Here is a 21,481-nt window from a genome sequence, read left to right as displayed (position 1 = left end):
TTAGCCATTAAGGTTGCTTGAAGAGGCACAGGCTTGCCAGGCTTAACAGCAAAAAGGAATAACTGAGTAATTAAAAAATTGAATAACTTTCAGTCACAATTTTTTGAATAGACTAATATACAGGAGAGCAAGGTGTTAAAATACCATTCATTACATTTAATCTGATTTTAGTGTCATGATTTTCTCATTGTTATGACAGTTATTTAGTAAATTAGAGCAGCTGCATTCAGTTTTTGTTAATATTTTGCACCAAAATTCCCACCACTGTGAATTTTATTTAGCCAGAAATGATCAAAAGTGGCACTTTCAGTTACCCTCTTAAAAAAAAAAGGCTTTTTTAATGAAAAAATAAATCACACCTACAACAGTGAGTAAAAATCTAACAACAATCTAACACTTCGAAAAAACGCTGTTTCCAGACGCATTCAAACAGTCAGAGCAGCAGCAGATCAACAAGGAAAACGTTAGCTGTGTGGAACTACTTCATGGTTTCTACGAGGGACATTAGATAAGTGATTTCTTATTACTGTACATGTCAAGTACTAAAAGGAGGTACACGTCCAAGAACCTCTCCAAACACAACGCCCCACTCAATAAGCAGAACACAGCAAAACAACAGAAGCAGAAGGGGAAGTTAACAGCTAGCCTCAGATTTTGAAATGACTATTCACAAATGACCATCCAAGTGTCTGACTTTCACAGGCCAATACTGTACTGTGATAATTTTCTTAGAACGTTTATGTAAAGTTTATGTTTTTATTTTTCAGCTCAGTTTTGTCCTGTTTGAAGGACTGACTCTGAATAATAAAAGTATTTTTCCTTCCTAACTTGTGTTTTTTTGTTGTATATAAAAGCATAAACCATAAAAAAACAAAAACCCTGTTTTCATGATAGTGTGTCCTGATTGTTGGTTTCGTGATGTGTACTCTTGTTTACTATTGTTAAAGAAACAGTGATGTTGCATTTTGGCCACAATGTTCACCTGCAGTCCTCCTTACATTTCCAAACTGGTCAAATGAAGGTATAGTAAAGGCTTTCAGTACATATGCAGTACATGTACTTCGCTGACGCACATTGTTTACATTATAAGACTGTATTTTTATTATAAAACTGGCCAAAATCCTGTTCCATTTAGACTGAAAGAAATACAATTACACAGTTTACTTGCTTGTATAGCACAGTAATAAAGAAGAAGAGAAAGACCGTCTGAACGACATCAACTAAAACTCCCGGTACGTCACTTCTCTCATAAGCTCCACGAAGGCTGGGGCAGCACAGCTCTCAAAGATAATTCCCGCCTGGGGTCTGAAAGTGGCTGGAACGAGGGATGAGCCAGGCCAAGAGATGGAGGTGTGCAGCAAACGAGTGACTGTCTCCATCTCCCCCTCCAAACGTGGGCCCTAATTGAAAGGCGAGAGTGGCCCAGACCTTGACAGGCGGGAGGTCAGTCTAATTGCTGCTGGCCATATTTAACATTAAGATAATCAGCCCATTAATTACCCTTTGGATCATTAAATCAGTCGCTTGCAAAATGAAATTTCGGGCTCTATTACTCACTTGAGAGACCACAAGGGAGGGTTTTCATTTATCAGCCACCAATCCTGAACACGGCACAGGAGAGAGAGCGCTCTTCTCCTTTTCTCTCTCTCTCTCTCTCGCTCTCTCTCTCTCTGTGTCTCACACACACACACGCAACTGCTTGAACTGCTTTTCAGCCACCAAGGAACGAGCACCACACTGCACCAAGTCAAAACACAGCAATACTGTCATAAAACACAAACGCTATGGAGAATACATTCATGTCTACTGAACAGAAAAACAAATAATAATAATAATAATAATAAAAAATCTGCAACAATAACAACCCAAATTAAATGAACCATAAGTTACATAAAAATGAAAATCTAAATAAACACAATGAATTGCAATTAAAATCAAATGAAATGCATCTTGCTCGCTCGTCCACTTTCCTTGGTCATATTAAGCACAATGTTCATATTATTTTATTTTAAAAACAAAATTCATGTAAATCCTGTAATATCTGATCAAATTACAGTGAGTTTTGCTCTCTACGAAAATGCCGTCTGGGTGCTGATTACATCACCGTGTACCAGTATGTGGGAAAAATAACATTAAACAATATTATGTTTCACCTTCTACTCCAATCACCCTTATCGATCATCGAGAGATAATGCTCAGCTAGCTCAGAGTCCCTCCCTGATAGTCTTTTACTCAGAAATATGTTACAGAACGGAAGGAAAACGTCTTCAATTCTGACGCATTTAAAAAACCGCGTTAAAAACTTTACTAAATAACAGGCAAATACTGATTTAATATTCATTAAGGCTGTAAGATTGATGACTATCTTATATTTTCTCCAGTCTATCAATGTAGTGCTCTATGTTCGTTCAGTAGAACAGATTCAACATGTTGCACCATCACTATTTTCAAACAATTTTTATCCCGTTACATTCAGCCATTTGGACGGTCACAAGTTTAATCAATTCAGCTGCCCAAGAACTGAAGAGGAGAACAAATTAGATGCAACACAGCACTGAAACACTGAGGCTAACTTCCGCCCTCCCTGTCTCCCACACACCTGCCATGTCCAAAACACACACACACACACACACACACACACACACACACACACACACACACACACACACACGAATGTTTTTGCAACTACAGACACTTTAATATCTCAGCAGTGAATTTCTAGGTATAATTATAGATATAATGATTATTATTATTATTGTTTTTAGATATTATTATTTTAGCTAACACAGAGATATAGAGTTTAGTAGTGTCATAACACACTTTCATATATACATTGCTAAATGTTGTGAACAAATGTAATTTATGAAGCGTATTTTAAGTCAAAATATCAGTTTTATTCACGTCCTCCCACATCTATATTCTAAATTCTCAAACGCATGATTTGAAAGATTTACTGAAATACAATTTTACAATCTTTTAGATCATAACTGCATTGCATAAAGGTTAAATTAATGGATTACTAAATAAATACAGCTCTTAAACAGTCATGAAAGTATTTTTTTCTCTAAACATGTCTGTATAACATGTTGTATGTTCTTACAGCAACATGGACCAAATGACCAAAAATAACATTTTTTGGTCAAAGCCAAACAACCTACTTCTGATTAAAGCACAAAATACTCAGAGTACATGGACAAACGTGTGAAAATCTAATCCAAGTGTCTCTGGATTTACAGAGAAACAAGGTAAATGTCATCTTTTCATCTTCAATGTTTTCTGCATGCCATTAAAGTAGCATTTATAACTATTATGCTTAAAAAAAAAATAAATCCAAATACATTAGAAGATATTGGCCACAGCAAATGTGACATGACTTGCTCTTTGCCATTTATACTCAAAAACAGTGAATACGTCTTTATCACAAAGTGTCCTTACTGCAACACTCTGCTGTAGTAAGGAAATGTCACGGTTAAGACACTTTTTCTAAAAACCTGGACAGCCAAAACTGTCTGTAGATACAGAAACACCCATATATATGTGCATACATATACACTCACTGCTGAAAGTGACCAATAAAAATATAGAAAGGAAGCCTGAAAGGACAAATCTGAGCCAAATGGTAAATGTTTTGCTTAGCAATACAGGCCACCATTACATACATGCCCTGTCATAAGGGTGGACAATATAGCAAAAAACCTAACATCATGCTACTTGCTTCATGACACTTCCAGTGATTCTTCTATGCAACAAAATATTTAGTTTTTCTAACGTTGCAAACAGCAACTGTAGCAACAGACACAGTGCACCAGCGAAACAGTGGTGCCACATTTTATATATTTTAAATATTTTTTTGTATTTTCCCTACTCTACATACCTAACCAAGCCCACAATGACCCTGTTAATTAGTTACTGAGTAGTATCAGGTGTGCTAGATGAGACAAAGCAAAGAAATAAGCTTAATGTGGGATTACCAGAACTGGGATTGGGAAAACACTGCAACAGATAAAGACAAAGGGCTGACATCTATGCAGCTCATGCAATTACTACACATTAGATGTTGTTTACAAGCTTTTTTATGGAAAAAGCAGTTGTTTAATGTTGTAGAAGTACTAACTAGACCAAAGATGAACTCAGGAAAGCGTACTGTGATGCAATTTATCACAATAACAATAAAATATCGTAATATTGCCCACCCAAACCCTGTCATGTATATTAGTTAACTGCTACCAAACTCGTACAATTTCAGAAATACTTTCCCCCTCCGTTGGAGCAGTAAGGCGCTAGTCAGGAGCCACTTAAGAAATGCTAGAATAGGTGCTATTGACAGCAGGAGAGCGATGGCTGAAGCGGCGGGCTCCGTGGGCTGGGGTTAATTGAGATAGTATCGACCCTTTCGGTAATCTCTCCTGTTCACTTGCAGGGCCACAGGCCCTCCGCGTACATAAATAAACGGCTACATGAGGAACAATAAACGCATTAGCACATTGACGGCAAGTGGCCGAAAACGGCGGATCCATAAGGAAAGATTTTTGGAGGGGGCGAGTAATTAAAAGGTGCTTCTGGTGAGTAATGAGGCCGGCGTGGAGTGGGGAGTCGATATTCCTGCGGCCGCCAGTCAGCTCTAATTTGTTATGATGGCTGTTGGGGCTGGACCTCTCCACCGATAATTACACAGCTAAAGACGGTGGGGGAGGGAGATGAGCGTGGGGGGAGGCAGTATTACCCACAGTTAGAGTTGGGAAAAGTCAAACTGACAACTCTCTATGATCGTGTCCGTCTGTGCAGCAAGAAGTAGGACAATGTTCATCAGTCAGCACTTGGAGCTTATATACGAGTTATACAATGGTTCTCAATCCCAGTCCTGGGAATCTTATGCTCTGCACATTTTGCTGGTTTTACCTTATTATTTAGTAACCATTGTGGATAATTTAGTAATGATGACAAAACTAATGTGTACAGTACACTACAAAAGTCAGGAACCACCCTTCATTTACATAATTACCAGTCAAAACAGCCATTAGGCACAAACTACTAATTTTTGCTGAGATTTCTAAGGAGGAGGAAAGTAGAGAGAAAATCAAAGAAAATAAGTGAGTGGAGTCATAAATAGGTATCCTAAGTCTAAATTGCAATCAGTATTACTTGGATCGAGAGAAGCAGAAAATGAAACCAAATTCTGAAACTGAATTTTGAAGGTGTGGAAAAATATCCCAAAGAACTGTAGCTGTAATAAAGCCAAGGGCTGGACACGTTACATATTGGAAAAAAACAGAATTACATTTAGATGTTGTTGTTTTCTCTTCCTAGTTGTGTAATACGTCTGTTAAATATGTTTTCTCCTTTTCCCTAGTGCTGAAAAATGAATGACCTGTACATAATGGCCAAGGATAACTGAGAATAGATGTAAACAAATACTTAATCTTTCCACAATTATTTTTAACATATGCTAATATCACATTTTCAACAATGACTGCAAAGTAACATCACTTACTATCTCACAAAGCTCCACAGCTCTCATTTGTCTCAATTTAAAAGAGTAAGGAACCGAAATGTGAGCCCACGTACGGGCCCGTACGGTTTTAGGGGTTAACTAATTATCAAGGTCTACAAGAGCTGGGTTAGGACTGTTAGAGCATGAAAAAAATGCAGACATAACCAGAGCATGGGACTCATAGAGGCTGTTATAGATATGAAATAAGACACACATTCACTGGCCACTTTATTAGAAACATCTACCTTGTACTTCCACTCAGTGGCCAGTTTATGAAGTCCACCTACCTTATAGGTCCACTGTACAAGTATACAGTTATATAGTGTATGCCATATGCTGACATGCAGAATTTGTCAGTCACCCTCCACTAAATTCATCAATGGTCAGTTGTTGACTACAAGACCGCTGTTGACCAGATTCTATTTGAGTGGTAAATCATGTCCAGCACAGCATTGACACTGACATGGTAATGGCATGGCAATGTGTGTGGTTCTGGCCTGAGTTTCAGGCACAGCAGTGTTGCAGAGGCTTTTACACACGTCAGCATCACTACAGGGTGGAGATCAGTCCACCACCAATAAAATATCCGGCCAAGAGTGGTTTTGTGGTCAGAAAGTGACCGTTAAAGAAGGGCTGGTGGAAGTTTCAGAGAGCTGTCTTTAGGTGTGGACCAGTCTGGACCTAGTCTCCAAAAGCATCTTATAGCCTGTTTATACTTAGCATTTTCTGGCCTAATTCCATTTACACTTTTCACCAAAATGCATCCCAAGCGTGGCCAGATGAGATCTGATTGTACTTTCCCTCCATAAAAAACACATCAACAATTACGCTGTTACCTTTGTTCACTCTTTTCCCAATTACGATATGAGTTAACAAGCTTCGCTTTTATGCTTTCATCAACTTGGAATGCATGATAGGGGTGGGAATCTCTAGGCACCTCATGAATCGATTTGATAACGATGCAGAGGCTGTGATACGATTATAAAACAATTATTGATGCATCTTTTTTTTCTATACAGGACGTCTTTTTTCTCACTGTGTGACGACTTGGCACTTTTAAAGCAAGACATTTGTAATGATTCGGAATGAATTTACTTTCAATATCTTTTATTAATGAAACAAACAGAAGAGATGTGGCAAGTCAACTGGAAGGCTCTGATTTACTGCTCTTGTTTGGAGCACATGAGACGCTGCTGCCACTCATCTGCGATAAAATCCGCAGTTACGGTGAGACAAGATTCTGCGGCAACGGATGTCCACGCATCGCATGTTACAGCTATCCTACCCGTTTTATTTAGTGATTTTAAAACTCCGGTTTTGGTCTCGTTGTAGAGAGTGGGAGTTGTTGTGGTGGTGGTCACTGTGTCAGTAAAATATCTTTGAGACTGTATCTCGGCTCTAAAGCGTCCAACATAGCGCGAAAGCCCTGGTTCTCAACGACTGAGTACGGACGCAAATCCTTGGCAATGAAAGTTGGAACAAAGTTAGTAATTCACTTCGCCCTTTCCGAGTTGGGTGGAAGCTTTGACATCGGTCTGACGGTCCTCGATGGACTGGCAGCAACTACAACTGGGTATCTTTTGTCCTCCTCTGGGTGGAAATTTGTAATATCGCTTCTCATGTTTACAAAATATTTTAGTTAAAATGTGGCACCACTTGCATATAGTGTGGCTCTTGTCCAGGTTCTTTTTTTCCTCCGACTTCACAGAAGTCAGAGTGCTTACACACGCTAGCTTTGAATGCAGAGGGTGCCGGTCAGAGTTCTCGCTCATCCTTCTTGTGTTTTTGTTATGTGCACGCCACAGACTGTCCGGGCGCTGCAGTTCAACAGTACGTTTTCAATTAAATTTTATAAAGTTGATTTTTGATATCTGTGAGTTGATTCAGAATCGTCCACATCTGCATCGCGATGCATCCAAGAATCGATTGTTCACCACACCCCTGGTGCATGAAGGCACTTGTTTCATGGATGACTTTAGCCTCACACATTTCATATCTTTTGTTTCCTTGTTTGTGCTAGTTATCATTCTGCGGACATTTCTGCTCACGTAATAGGAGAACGAGAACACATTTTGTTTACACCTGCATTAAAAGTGGTCAAGATCCATCTCTGACCTCTTCCAAATTTGGTCTGGGTGATCCAATCGTTATCCACTCACACAGCTGTCCTGTGGGTGTTTACGCCCGGCTTTCCCTGCACTCAAGTGAAATCCGAACGTAATCCTGTAAACAGGTCCTAAGTGTGAAGACCATCTTGACTAGTAGAGAGAGTACTCAGTGTGATGCTCTCGCTACCATTTAAGAATGACCTTTGCGCTAAGACGCTTTTGGGAAACCCATCCTGATCCTCTCTTGGATTGAATACAATAAGTAACCATGACAACAGCCGAATAACTGACGGTTCAGAGAGAAAAATAAAGTCCCGCCGACCCTTAATGTAATTCTTTGATGACAGCTAAAAAGCAAGAGTCAAGAAGTTCCTCTTACCTGCTGGCATCTGGGGCAGGCTTCAGTCGCCCCTGCGCGTTGGCCTCCCACACGCTATTGGCCAGCTCATTGCCGATGGCAGACATGACCTTGATGAGCTCAAGAGGCCACTCGTCCAGGTCCAGAGAGCGCACACGGGACAGGTGTGTGCCGAGGTTACGGTGGATACCTGAACACTCGATACAGATCAGAGCACCCAGGTTGAGACTGGCCCAGTCAGGGTCTGGAGGGAGAGAGCAAGGTAAAGACAGAGTAAGAGAGAGTACTGTTTCTGCATATGTTCAGATATTGCAGAGGTTGTTTCTTACAAGACAGCACACTTAACAATAGAAAGCAATTACTCACTCTGGGCCTCACAGTCCACACAGCGAGAGTTTCCTCTCATGTTCCTGACTGACTGCAGTGCAATAGCTTCAGACTGGCTGGTCAGACGTGACTGTAGATTGACACACAAACACATTAGAACTTGAAATATTTGTCAGATTTGGACGTCATTTCTCTAATTTGTGTTGGGCTCAGGTTGGGTTTTAGTTTCACATCTGGGGTTTTAAAGCCCACAACCCACTTTTAAGAGATTTCCCCCTGCTTTAGTTTATTCTTCAGTACTTCTTTCACTATCTTAAAACATTTTTGAGTCACCCACTCAGGTCCACAGAATGGAACAGCCAGAACAGCACAGTATGGAAAGTAGACTCAAACAATGCGAGATGTTCAAAACCATTACTTTATTAAACCAAAATTTAGAACTCGGAGTTAATTATTTGGTTATAGAATAATATTTGGTATCACTTTACTGTAAGGTACACTTCATAAGGCTACATGACACCCACATAAGCTTGTCATGACAACTGACATAACCCTACATAAATGTTTATAAATGCTAATTCCAATAGACGTCATTTGTTATAAAGGCTACATTTGCCAATTTTGATCAATGTTAGCTAAAGTAGCCTTTATGACAGACAATGCCCACTGGAATAAGCATTTATAAACTCTTATGTATGTCTATTTCAGTTGTCATGACAAGCTTATGTAGGTGTCATGTAGCCTTATGAACTGTCCCCTACAGTAAGGTGTTACCTAATATTTTATATTCATTCTTGCGCTAACATTGGCTGTCTCACTGGCCTGAGATCTAATTCTGCACTTTGGCTGATGATGGGCCAGTTCAGGTCAGTTTTGCACTCAAAACATGATGATGTGATTGAGGCTGGGAGAGGTCGAGTTCAATTAGGATTCTGTCAGGCTCAGATTGTGTTCAGACTCAAAAAAGAGAGGTGTGTTGGGTTGGTCAGGCCCGGACAGAAGGTTCTTGGACTGTATTCAGGTTCAGAACAAAACTTCAGGCCTGACTAAAGCTCTACCATACTTCAGGAGTTCTCAATGATCTCAGAATGATCTCAATCCTTCTAATAATACACTAAAAATACACTCTTTTCCTATAGTCAAAAACACAGTCATTATCTAATGAAAAGCCATTTCTGATATTTATGATCAAGCATCATAACTGGCCTGCAGTACCCTGCACTTTGCTGTATTATGATAAAGTATGATTCAAAAGCACGGGAAAAACAAAAGAAGGAGAATAAATAGAACGGAGGCACTCAGTAAAAGGTATTCTGAAGAGCAATTGCCTGTGGCCTGAGGCATAAACACAGCGAGCGGGTGGAGAGCCAAGGCTGGAGCTGGGGAACAGGCGAGCAGAGTGGGGCCACATTAGCTCTAAAGTAATTGCTATTTGTAATTGTGTGTGTGTGTGTGTGTGTGTGGGGTGATGGCGTGGGGTGTGCATTTAGTGGTGACATTTTTGCTACATTACGTACAGGGGGATAACATCGATGGACAGATACCCGAGATTTGGTATTTCAGCACAATCTAACTTACAATGTCAATGTAAAATAAATTCAGAAATGATTAAATATCGAAAAGACTGTTTGTATGTCCACATATCAACTGGTTATAACTGTGGCCCCTGTATTATAGCATAAACTACAAGCAAGGCAACCACTAGAATATGTGTGATCTAACTTGGATGCGAGTACACTGATTTCTCTCTAACCACTACAGCACTTCAGAGCTGCAGCAAATGATTATTTCCGTACTCAATATTTCAATAAATTACATTTTTAACTGGTCCAACTGTCAGTTTTACTGCAACAGTTACTCTAATTAACCTAATTAATGGTCAGTCACTTTAATTTCTGCCGAGATGCAAAGCAGTAATATTTTTGGTCACATAAAAAAAGGATGCACATTTGGTTTGGCAACAAAGGACTAGCGGGTATGCCACGATGTTTGAGCACTTAAATGATAATAATTCTTTTCGGGATTTGGAGACCTCTCTGGTGGAAACGTGTAATTGCACAAAATGTGGGGAAGGACACTTTGTTATGCTGGTATGTGAATTATCTACTACAACTTAAAGTACAAGAAAATAAGTGATGTTTTACAGTGTGTTCCTTGTTCCTGCTGCAATAAATGGAATTTTACGGCATGATATGATTCTGTATGGCAGGTTTACCTTCTGCTTGCTGCTCTCGCAGGACTGCAGGCTGGCCAGGATCTGGCTCTCGATAGCCTGCACCCAGGCATCGCGCTCCTCATACGACGTTGCTTCAAAATGCCAGGTCTGGCCCGTCAGAGACACAATGATGAACTCAAAGTTCTCCTCTTGCTCTGGAACACAAATACAAACAGGGGGTTAATGCGCATACACAAAGAAATACACTAATACTTCTCTGTGCATGTGCATTAAAATATCAAAACTTTTTGTATCTCCAATCGAAGGGCTTCCTGGCTGAAGAGAAAATGATTCTAGGTGGAATTTCCAAGACTAAACTATGAGGTGCATCACAGATCATCACATCACAGTGAACAGAAGCAAAAAAAAAAAGAAAATTCACTGATAATACATGGTTTCTTTGCCTATAATACTATTATTTTCCTAGGAACTAACTCCTCCAGCCCACAGCAGTATCTCCAGCGATACAGAGCACCTGTTAGCTGTAGCTGGGACAAATATTCCAAGACTTCCTGACCTTCAGGTCTGCCCTGGAGCCTCTGATCAGAATATTCAGCTAATTACAGACCAGCCTCAAGCCTCCCAAATCAGCCACTAGCCCTCACCAAACAACTCCCTCAGCAGGGTGACATATGGATCTACTAACCAGGGCCGCGTTTGGGTTAATGGGCCAATCACAAGTCAATGAGACAGGAAAATGTGTGTGTGTGTGTGTGTGGTGGTGGTTAGTAGACTTTAAAAAGTCAGTCAGGTCTCTGAGCTGAGAGGGACATAGGGAGCTTATTTAGCCGTGTGGAGGGTCACATTTGGAAAGCGTTAGGAACAAAAGGGCATTGACTGGGTGAGCACGGGGGACATGGCTGGCAGAGGCACGCAGATGGCCGAAAGAAGGAATTCGCACTGATGAGACTTTGCAGTCTGTCACGTTCAAAGGGAACCCCCCAGAAACACGATCTCCAGGGCACAGGAGATCGCACACTTTACACACTCTGTTTATAATTTACTCTGGAAGGGGCAATTACATAATGAAGAGGCAATCAGAGCGGCAATATACCCCGCACCCAAACACGCACGCACACAAGCACTTTCCCTGTGGAAGAGCCAAAGCCAGTCAGAGCATCTGGAGAACAGCAACAAGACAACAGACGTGTCTTTCACCGGATATTTGAGCACATCTTCACACAAGAACGATCAGAACATGGGAATCAAGGCTGTGTGATACGGCAAAAATACAGCATATTCATACATTTAACCACATATATCACTATTTATTTTTTCTGACATCTGGAAAGCACAAAATGTCTGTGCACAATGCTTATAATAACAGATCCTAATAAACAACTAATAAGCAACTTAATGATTACCTAGTATTTTGTAAATTACTGTTATTAATTATATAATAGTCACATATGCATTAATAATTGGTACCATTTGAATTATGAACCATTTATGAAAATTATATTCAATAATAAGAAGCTAATAAATAAAGCTTATGGATGATTTAGTTATCTGACACTCGTTTTTCATAAATTCTATAATTTGAAATCTTAAGTATTCACTTGCTGCATAAAAAAAACAATTATAAATAACTACTTGGTAATTGTCTACATCCATTTTTAAATGACGACGCAGCTATTTATTATTTAGCTACTGTGATACATAAACCTTTAGTTAATGATTAGTTAATTATTATTTAGAGATTAAAATGTATTTTTCAAACAATCAGTAACTGGACCCCTTTTATAAAGATGCGATTTTACTATGCATTTACAAAGATATATTATATGACTTCAATATAATACATTATTAAAAAATTGCCTTAAAAAACAGTGCCTTAGTTATTTGTATGCCTCTAGGTAAATATTTAATAATTAAAATGGGACCACTATAGGAGAAAACAACTAACAATTATATAACTACTAATATATATATATATCGCTGTTGTCAGAAGAAAACCTCGCATCTCCATTTATAACATTTTTCAGTTTTTGACACAATTTGAAAATACCTGTTACCCTTTACATTGTATGTAAAATTCATGATGAATGGATTAAAAGAAATGACCCAAAACTACTTGGAAAAAAGTCTGGTTCCATTGACTTACATTAAAAGTAAAGTGTGTTTTTTCCTTCTCCTGTAAAGTTACCATTTTTGAGGTTTTCTTCCAACAACAGCGAGATATATATATATATATATATATATGTATAAAATACACATCCAAAATATGTGTTATGTCTGCCACCATCATCTCGCCTACAGGTAAGGCTTCAAACACTGAGTTTTCTGTTCTATCCATGCTCTGTTCTGAAAGAACTGTGAGAATCTTCTCCCTAAGAGGCAATTTCTCAAGTTCAATCGGCAGGAAAACTCACTGGCTGAGCCACTTCCCCTCCCTCAGTCAATCATCGGCCTAATTGGGATCTGATCACACAAGTCCAGCAGAAGGTCCCGCTGAGGCTTCCCTGCCCACCAGAAAAGAGGCTTGCGCTCAAACTCAGAATCCTCAATGACGGCAAAGAAATCAGCCACACTGCGAACCACTCAAATACCAATTGTTACCGAAAGGACTGAGACAGAAACTCGGACTGTCTGCAAGACCATTAGCGCCATCATAAGACCCACATGAACCTATTTTTTCCTGTGCTATACGTCGAACACAGCTGTATTTAACCATATACACTTTTACATTCAACGTAAATGACTAACTTCACCGACTTCACAATTCCTCCTCATTGTGAAACCAACTCTGGTGCTTTGCTTCTATGCCCAAAGTAAATAGAGAGTTCTGAGGGCCTTTGATCTGTATCCTGCTCTCGATCAAAGGGACAATTAGCCACCTGCTAACCTGCACCTAATTTATCCAAACTACCTTTGGTGGCAGCTTAAAGTTACCAATGTAAGGTAATAACGCCATTCTATCTGAAAACATTAGCTTTTAATCACATTTGACTATCCCTTTAATGCACCTCCAACCTCAACTTCAACACTAGTTATAATGGGTGTAAATGTAGGAAGAAATTCTGTTCTGAGCGTTTCTCAAGGTTTGAGATCATTGGAGCATCCAGTCTTAGATTGGGCCCACCCTTCAAAGGTGCCGGGCCCTCTGGGGTCAGCTGCAATGTTCCCATCCTAATTAAATTGCGTCGCTTTTTGGGGGAGAGGGTGGGCATATGACAATTATGGAAACCAACAATCCAGAAAGGCGCGATACAGAGGCATAATTTAACGCATGCGCTCGCCCCCTCCCTTGTATCTCCCTTAAGCATGTGTAATACACAATTAATAAAACTCAATATCACAATGAAAGGGCATTACGCTGCTACTCCTCCCCTCCCCGACAGTTCCCTGTGAAATGGGGTGACTGACTGTCACTCACGTTCACAAAGGGGCAGGAAAAGAGATGCATACCACGATGATAATGTGATGTGTGTGTGTATAATATCAATGTTTCAGTACTTAGTGTGTCCACCTTTTGCCTTTATTACAGCTTGCTTTGAGTTTTTCAAAGAAAACTGAAGATGCCAGTCCATTTTTTTTACACCACATCCTTTCAGAGCCATAGCACTGAGCTGTATTCTCATAGTGGAAGGATGAGGATGTTGTTAGGAGTCTCATTTCCTCCGTGTCTGTTAATAATAATTTGAACTCAAATTTTGGGAACTCCTGTTTATTCACTTTGGACTGGAAATTAAATGAAGGGTGGTCTCTGACTTCTGCACAGTACTGTATATAATGTTCAATAAATATTATTGGAACAAAATTCCATTCTAAGTCATTTTGGACCATTTCTATTGGTCCATCCTTTATGAACGTTTATACAGTATAAAGTCTGGAAGTCATTTTAATACATTTTTTTTGTTATAACAAGTTGCACATAACGCTGCTGTGAGAAGAAAACCTCGTATCTGCATTTTTGTCGTTTTTCAGTTTTTGGCATCATTTAAAAATGCCCGTTGTCCTTTACATTGCGTGTTAATTTCATGATGAATGGACCAAAGGAAATGGCCCAAAATGACTTAGAAAAAAGTCTGGTTCCATTGACTTACATTAAAAGTAAAGTACATTTTTTCCTTCTCCTGTGAAGTTATCATTTTGGAGATATGAGGTTTTCTTCCGACAACAACGATATATTTATTATACTCTATCAGATCCACTTACCATATAGATGCACTTTGTGGTTCTACAACTACAGACTAATCCATCTTTTTCTGTGCGAACTTTGTTAGCCCCCTTTTACCCTGTTCTTTAATGAACAGGTATTATTTGGGTGGTGGATCATTCTCAGCGCTGCAGTGACGCTGACATGAATGTGACATGTGCAGGCATGTCAAACTAGGGACCTTCCGGTCCAAAGTGCTGCGGATATTAGTGTTTACCCTCGTCTAACACTCTGAATTCAGTTCATGAATGAGCTGAATCAGATGTGTTTAATGAAGCAGTGTGCTGAAGTCTGCAAGCCTAACATGTGTGTTAGTGTGTGCTGCACTGGTACAAGTGGATCAGACATGGCAGTGCTGATGTTTTTAAACACTGTGTCCTGAGTCTTACAGTGTGTGTGTGTGTGTATATATATATATATATATATTTATCGTTGTTGGAGAAGGAAAAATACATACCTTACTTTTAATGTAAGTCAATGGACCCAGACTTTTTTCCAAGTCATTTTGGGCCTTCTTGTCCATGCATCATGAATCTTGTAAATCTATTAAAATCACTCCCAGACTTTGAACTGTATACATATTCATAAACATATTCATAAACAATGGACCAACTGAAATGGTCCAAAATTACTTGAAATGGAAATTTGCTATAAAATGTACATACAATGTAAAGGGTAACAGGTACTCAAATTATGTCAAAAACTGAAAAATGTCAAAACGGAGATACGAGGTTTTTTTTTATATATATATATATATATATATATATATATACACGTGTGTGTGTGTGTGTGTGTGTGTAAATATATATGTTTAATACAAGCATAATTGTACAATATGAGTTAGTTTTCAAAATATGAAGCGCACACATGCACTACACTCACAATAACAGCATCTCTCCGCAGGGCAGTGTTCAGGCAGAGCAGCAGGGTAATTTGTGATCTCTGACACAGGCAACCTTTAATAGCACACCTCATACACCACATACAGCACATACAGCACCGCTGGCATGTAGGCTACATGCCTGTGACCGGGTTGGAGTGCTGGCTGCGACCGGGTGGGGGGGTGCAGAAGGTGGAACGGGGGGTGGGGGTGGAACGGGGGGTGGGGGTGGATTGAGGGGGGGTGGGGTGTTATTGGCTAGATAGCTGGAAACACAAATTAACCGAGCGAAATGTCAAAGCACACAGTATTGCTTTGTGACACAGGTCATTAATTCCCATATTATTCGCACCCTTTTACAGCATTAATAACCTGGAAAATATTACACAAGTTGTTCGCATCCAGAAAAGAAATATGTATTCATATTGAACAAGTAAATAAAAGTGGGGAGGGCAACATCGGGGAGCAGAGGGGGGGTATAAAACGAGGGATGGGTGGAGTCTTAAGAAGGACCGTCTCCTTAGCTACTACCAAGCCCAGCCCAGGACATTACATCATATAACACACTTTAAAAAGCCAAATATGATAAATACCAACACACACACGACACAAGCACACTTCACAGACACAACCCACACCACAACCACAACACAGCATGCTGCAAAGCTGGTAAGGGCATGTGTGTGTGTGTGTTAGGTGGAACAACTTGCTCAGCTGTAGAGACGTGCTGTACAGTTTGGGGGGAAATAGGCAAATTAGGGTCTTGAACGGGCACAGAGCACAGTACACGACCACAGAGAGATGAGTGGGGTCCCGTTTTCAGCACAGAAGTCCGCAGCCCACACTGCTCTCTCTCTGGGGTTGGTTACCTTCAGTGTTGGAACTGTTGTAAATGTTGCGCAGACTACCAACACGATTTAGTTTCCAAGCTTTACGTTTGGCTGCGTCCACAGAGGGAGAGGGAAAAAATGACAAAAGAGAACAGTCAAAAGACAACAAACATAAAGAACTGAACAGAAAGCAAGAAAGACAAAAAAAGGCAAGCAAGCAAAAAAGACAAATGAAAAAAGATAAAGAAACAAAGAGAGAGAAAGAAGAAGAAAAGAAAAGAAAAAGAAAGCAAGAAAAAAAAACACAAAAGCAAGAAAGAAAGAAAGAAGTAGAAAGGAGGCGAGATATTAGGAAAAAAAAGAAACAAATCCAGCAAGACAGAAAAAAAGCAATAAATAAAGAAAAAAATAAGGCAAGAAACAAAAAGAAAATGAGTAAATAAAAAGAAAGTACAAGTTAAAAAAGAACAGAATCAGGAATCATAAAATGAGAAAAAGTGAAAGCGATCAGGCAGCTATAAAAGAATGAAATAAAGGGTGAAGAGCAATGTGAAATTAAGAGTAAACAAAGAACTCGGTGTTATCAGCAGATTGTAATTCCAGTTTCTTTTATCCGTGTATGTTTGTGTTTAGTTAAATTAGTCATGAGGAAGAGACTGAGGCCAGTTTCATTTCAGCTCAATCAAGAAATGAATTCCATTATTTACTCTGCTAATGAATGGGTGAGTTTTAATTTACTCTCACTTAACTTAAAGTGCCTGAACTGGGAGGACATCACAAAACAGACTTTGCAGCAACTTCACACCATAATGAATGGTACGCCAAACACACACACACACATCATCTAAACCGCTTATCCTTCTGGATCGTGGGGGGTTGCTGGAGCCTATCCCAGCGGTCACGGGGAGGAAGGCAGGAAACACCCTGGACAGGTTGCCAGTCCATCACAGGGCAGACAGACAGACATACACACTCACAATCACTCACACATTCACACCTAGGGGCAATTTAGCATGTCCAACATGCCTGACTGCATGTCTTTGGACTGTGGGAGGAAACCGGAGTACCCGGAGGAAACCCACACAGACACGGGAGAACAGACACAGAAAGGACCCTGGTCGCCCGGCTGGGAATCGAACCCAGGCCCTTCTTGCTGTGAAGTGGCAGTGCTACCCACTGCACCAATGTGCTGCCCTGGTATGCCAAACAATGAAGAAAAAAAAAGTCCACAGAGTTTAAAATACAGAGGCACTGATACAGAAACTGTGGGCTGAGGCAGATATCTGGTTTCTCCACCCACACACCTGCTGATGCCGATGCTAATACTCATTTACAACGCCGTTTTCGAATAAGCTGGCATGTTGTGCAAATTATAAATAAAAATAGAACAGAATGATATAAATATTTAAACTGTAAATATAATTGAACAAAGTACAAAGACAACGTATCACATATTGAAACTGAGGAATTTTATTATTTTTTGAAAAATATATGTCTCTTTTGAATTTGATGCCAGTAACATATTTTTAAAAAGTTGGGAGAAGCGCAACAAAACACTCATTAGGTTAACTGCCAACAGATCAGTAATATGATTGAATATAAACAGACCATCCCAAAAAGGCTGAGTGGGGTTCACCACTCTGTGAAAGACTCTGCGGGCAAATAGTGCTACAATTCAAGAATAACGTTTCTTAACATAAAATAGCAAAGAACGTGGGGATTTCATCATTTATGGTACATAATAACATTAAAAGATTCAGAGAATATGGAAAAGTCTCTGTATGCAAGGGACAAAACCGAAAACCAATACTGGCTTGTCGTGATCTTCGGGCCCTCAGACAGCACTGCGTTAAAAAGACCGTATGGGCTCAGTAACACTTCCGAAAACGACTGTCTAAACATAGTTCGTCGCTGCATCTACAAACGCAAGTTAAAACTCTACCATGCAAAGAAGAAACCAATCATTGAAACACCGGTCAAATGTAAACATCTGCTCAATGCAGACATCTATATATATATATATATATATTTTTACGTAAATATTCGCTGATACAGACACGATTCTGATATCACTGTGCATTACTAGTTAAAATCTAAAGAAGGCAGCAAAAAGCATTACTAATGGGGACAAAAGCTGTCTGAACTGTACACCCTAGTCTCGTTGTATTAATCCCCCACTGTGTGTGTTTGTGTGTGTGTGTGTATCAAAGCAGCTCTTTGCCCGACTCTTTAAATAACAGCTCATTTCACCGGCCGTGTAGAAGCTGACCTGGAGCGTGGTCACTTTATCTCAAAGCTCTCTCTCCCTCTCTCTCTCTTTTCCCTCGGGCCAACAGGGACATTTGTCACACAAGAGTAGTCGTGGAAAAATAAACCCATCCAGTCCTCCTCCACGCGATCCAGCATCAAAGAAAAAAAAACAAAAAGGGACCCGGTGCAAATGAAACCTGTGTACCTTGAGAGGAGCTATTTTCCACACAATAGATTCGGAGGTATATTAGCGCAAACTGGGGTGCTAGGGGAAGATTTACTCTTCTGAGTGCGAATGCGTCATGGTTTATTCACCTTTCAGAACTAGTTTTTAAACGATAACGACTTATTCCATTTACACTCGCGCTTAAAAGACTTGCTCCTGACTAAAAAGGCACTTGAAAGTGGCTTTTGGGGATCAGAGAGAGTTAGCTTAAGCAGCATGCTGCTGAGGAAGCTATGGCTGTGTGCTTTTTACCATACCATTAGAGAGAGAGAACCGGGGACATGTGTTCTTTGTTCTGTGCCGCTCACCTGCAGAAGGCTTTAATTAAACGCCAGTGCCGCGTGTCACCCTCGTTCGGGGCAAGGCCACCTGTGAGGGTCCCTGCTGGCTTCTGGAATGTTCTCTCTCGCCCCTGGCTTCTTCTAAAGGCCGGCTCTGTCCTCGCTCTCCGTCCTCTGGCTTTTCATGAGCATCTCATTTCCCCTGCAGAGCCCCCGGACCCCTGGATAACATTTCAAAGCTGCCCGGCTGTCTGCTCTTATCGCAGGCGGTAATTACTTAACGACGGCCACTTAGAGCCCTGCGTGGCCACTCAGTGATAAACTGTGATCGGCAATGCAGCGCACACCCAGTTCCAGTGCCAGGCCTACAGAGGCGCAGCGGGGAGGCACATGGCAGGATGGGATTGATCCATTTGCATGGGGGCAGGCGGCACGATGAAAGGCGAATGTGTGAATGGGCTTTGTTTGAAGAAGAGGTGAGCAGGTGAGTTAAGAGAGGACCCCCACACTGCTGCACCACTCACTGGGAAAGCACTGGAAATTGGTTTGTGTGTATATATTCAAACGAAGACACTAAATACACAGCTTAAAGGAATTATTATTATTTTTTTTTCAAATTTTCAATGTAATCTCCTGCATCAGTAGCATCAGTAGCAGTACCACAAACAGCAAATTCTATGCAGAAAACTCACTGACTTGAAACTCACTTTTAATGGAAGGCAATGTGGATAACGATTAAAATAAGTGACTAACTACTATGATGTGCCGAAACATTATGACCACTCACAAATCAACACATCGATGCATGAGGGCTATTCAGTCTGGAACGAACCAGCAAAAGGGCTACTGTGGCACCGAAATTTTTACTGATGGTTACAGTACACAGTGCATCACACCCTGCTTGCACAACTGCAGACCAGTTACAGTGGCCACGCTAAACCCTGTCCATTACTTAAGGCACCTACAATGGGTGACCAACCAAAATGGGCCTTGGAGCAATGGAAGTATGCTGTCTGGTATGACGAGTCCCGTTTTCTTCTACATTACGTGAACGCACAGCCGAGTGTGATGTACTGGGCAATGTTCTGCTGGGAAACTCTGGGTCCAGGCATTCATGTGGACATCAGCCTGACATATGCCACTACCTAAACAATGTTGCAGACCAAGTATATCTCTTCATGGCAACGCTCGATGGCAGTGGCCTCTTTTAGGAGGATAACGCGACCCTCCACACACATTATCACAAAGAGATCAAAGTGTTGTCCTGGACTCCAGACTCCCAAGGTTTCAATTCATCAAGCAACTGTGGGATATGCTGGACCAAGTCTGATCTGCGGCATCTCTATCTCACAACTTACAGGACCCCAAGAATCTCCTGCTAGCATCTTAGTGGCAGAAACCACAGGGCACCTTCAGAGGTTTTGTACAGTTAATGCCCTGGCAGGTTAAAGCTGTTCTGGCGGCATACAGAGGACCAGCACGTTAGGCAGGTAGTCATAATGTTTTGGCTCACTGGTGTTTATAACAAATTCGATTTAGATCCACTGCAATCTAACAATATTTTGATGACTGACATGAACAACACAAACAAAGCAATTCTCTAAAGTTTTGAAACCCTGAATATCATATCAAACTTTTCCCTCTGGAAACCAGGCCCACATCTGAACAAATTCATTACAAACATTTACATGCTCATTTACAAATAACTTGGACCGCAGAATTCACCCATGTTTTTGTAAAAATGTGCTTTGCATTAATGTTCACTGACAAACTGAGTAACTGCCAAATAGCTTCTATTTTAACTGTTTCAAGTTAACAATTGAAGTTACAGGGAAACTAAAAATAATTTTCTGTGGTAATTAACCATGTATATGACTATAAGACCAACATCGATGCACCTCCGACAGCAATGAAGGACCACCTAATCAACTGTGTCATCACAGCAGAGACGGAAACGGCTGCATTGCATCTTTATTGATCTTTTCTCCTGTTTGTGTTGTGTCACCAATCCACGTACTAACAAAAAAACAAGGGCTCTGGGAACATTGTGTCTGACAACAAATGCACCGGGGGTCCAACATGGTAAATGTGCATATAACCCTGCTTTAGTCAAGAAATCTGATCATAAGTGGTGAACGGAGACACACTGGAGACTCATAGAAATGGCAGGTTTTAATGGTTACATGTGTATCATTTGAATTACTAAGAGAAACGAGTATGAAGGCACAAGTTGTAGAAACATTATCAAAAAACATTATTGGCCGTGAAGTTTCCACAGATAATATATTACTGAAATGAACAGAGCCTGGTAGGCACTTGAAACGAGATAAACAGAGACAGAGACAGAGAATGTAAG

At 40.4% G+C, this 21,481-nt stretch overlaps 1 protein-coding gene across 3 annotated transcripts in view; it reads right to left on the bottom strand.

Annotated features, from left to right (window-relative positions):
* The window catches only part of agap1 (ArfGAP with GTPase domain, ankyrin repeat and PH domain 1), a 263,429-nt gene that overhangs the window by 24,177 nt on the left and 217,771 nt on the right, over positions 1-21,481 (bottom strand). For all 3 annotated transcript variants that reach the window (XM_036569793.1, XM_036569792.1, XM_036569794.1), the window contains 3 exons: positions 10,500-10,654; positions 8,324-8,414; positions 7,979-8,201 (listed from right to left, as the gene is read on the bottom strand). In XM_036569793.1, the coding sequence (XP_036425686.1) occupies positions 7,979-8,201; positions 8,324-8,414; positions 10,500-10,654 (469 nt within the window). The remainder of the gene's footprint in view (positions 1-7,978; positions 8,202-8,323; positions 8,415-10,499; positions 10,655-21,481) is intronic.

This window comes from Colossoma macropomum, unplaced genomic scaffold (assembly GCF_904425465.1).
Source record: "Colossoma macropomum unplaced genomic scaffold, Colossoma_macropomum, whole genome shotgun sequence".
Lineage (NCBI taxonomy): Eukaryota > Metazoa > Chordata > Actinopteri > Characiformes > Serrasalmidae > Colossoma > Colossoma macropomum.
Note: the sequence above shows the minus strand (reverse complement) of the source record. Positions and strands in the feature narration are given on the sequence as shown.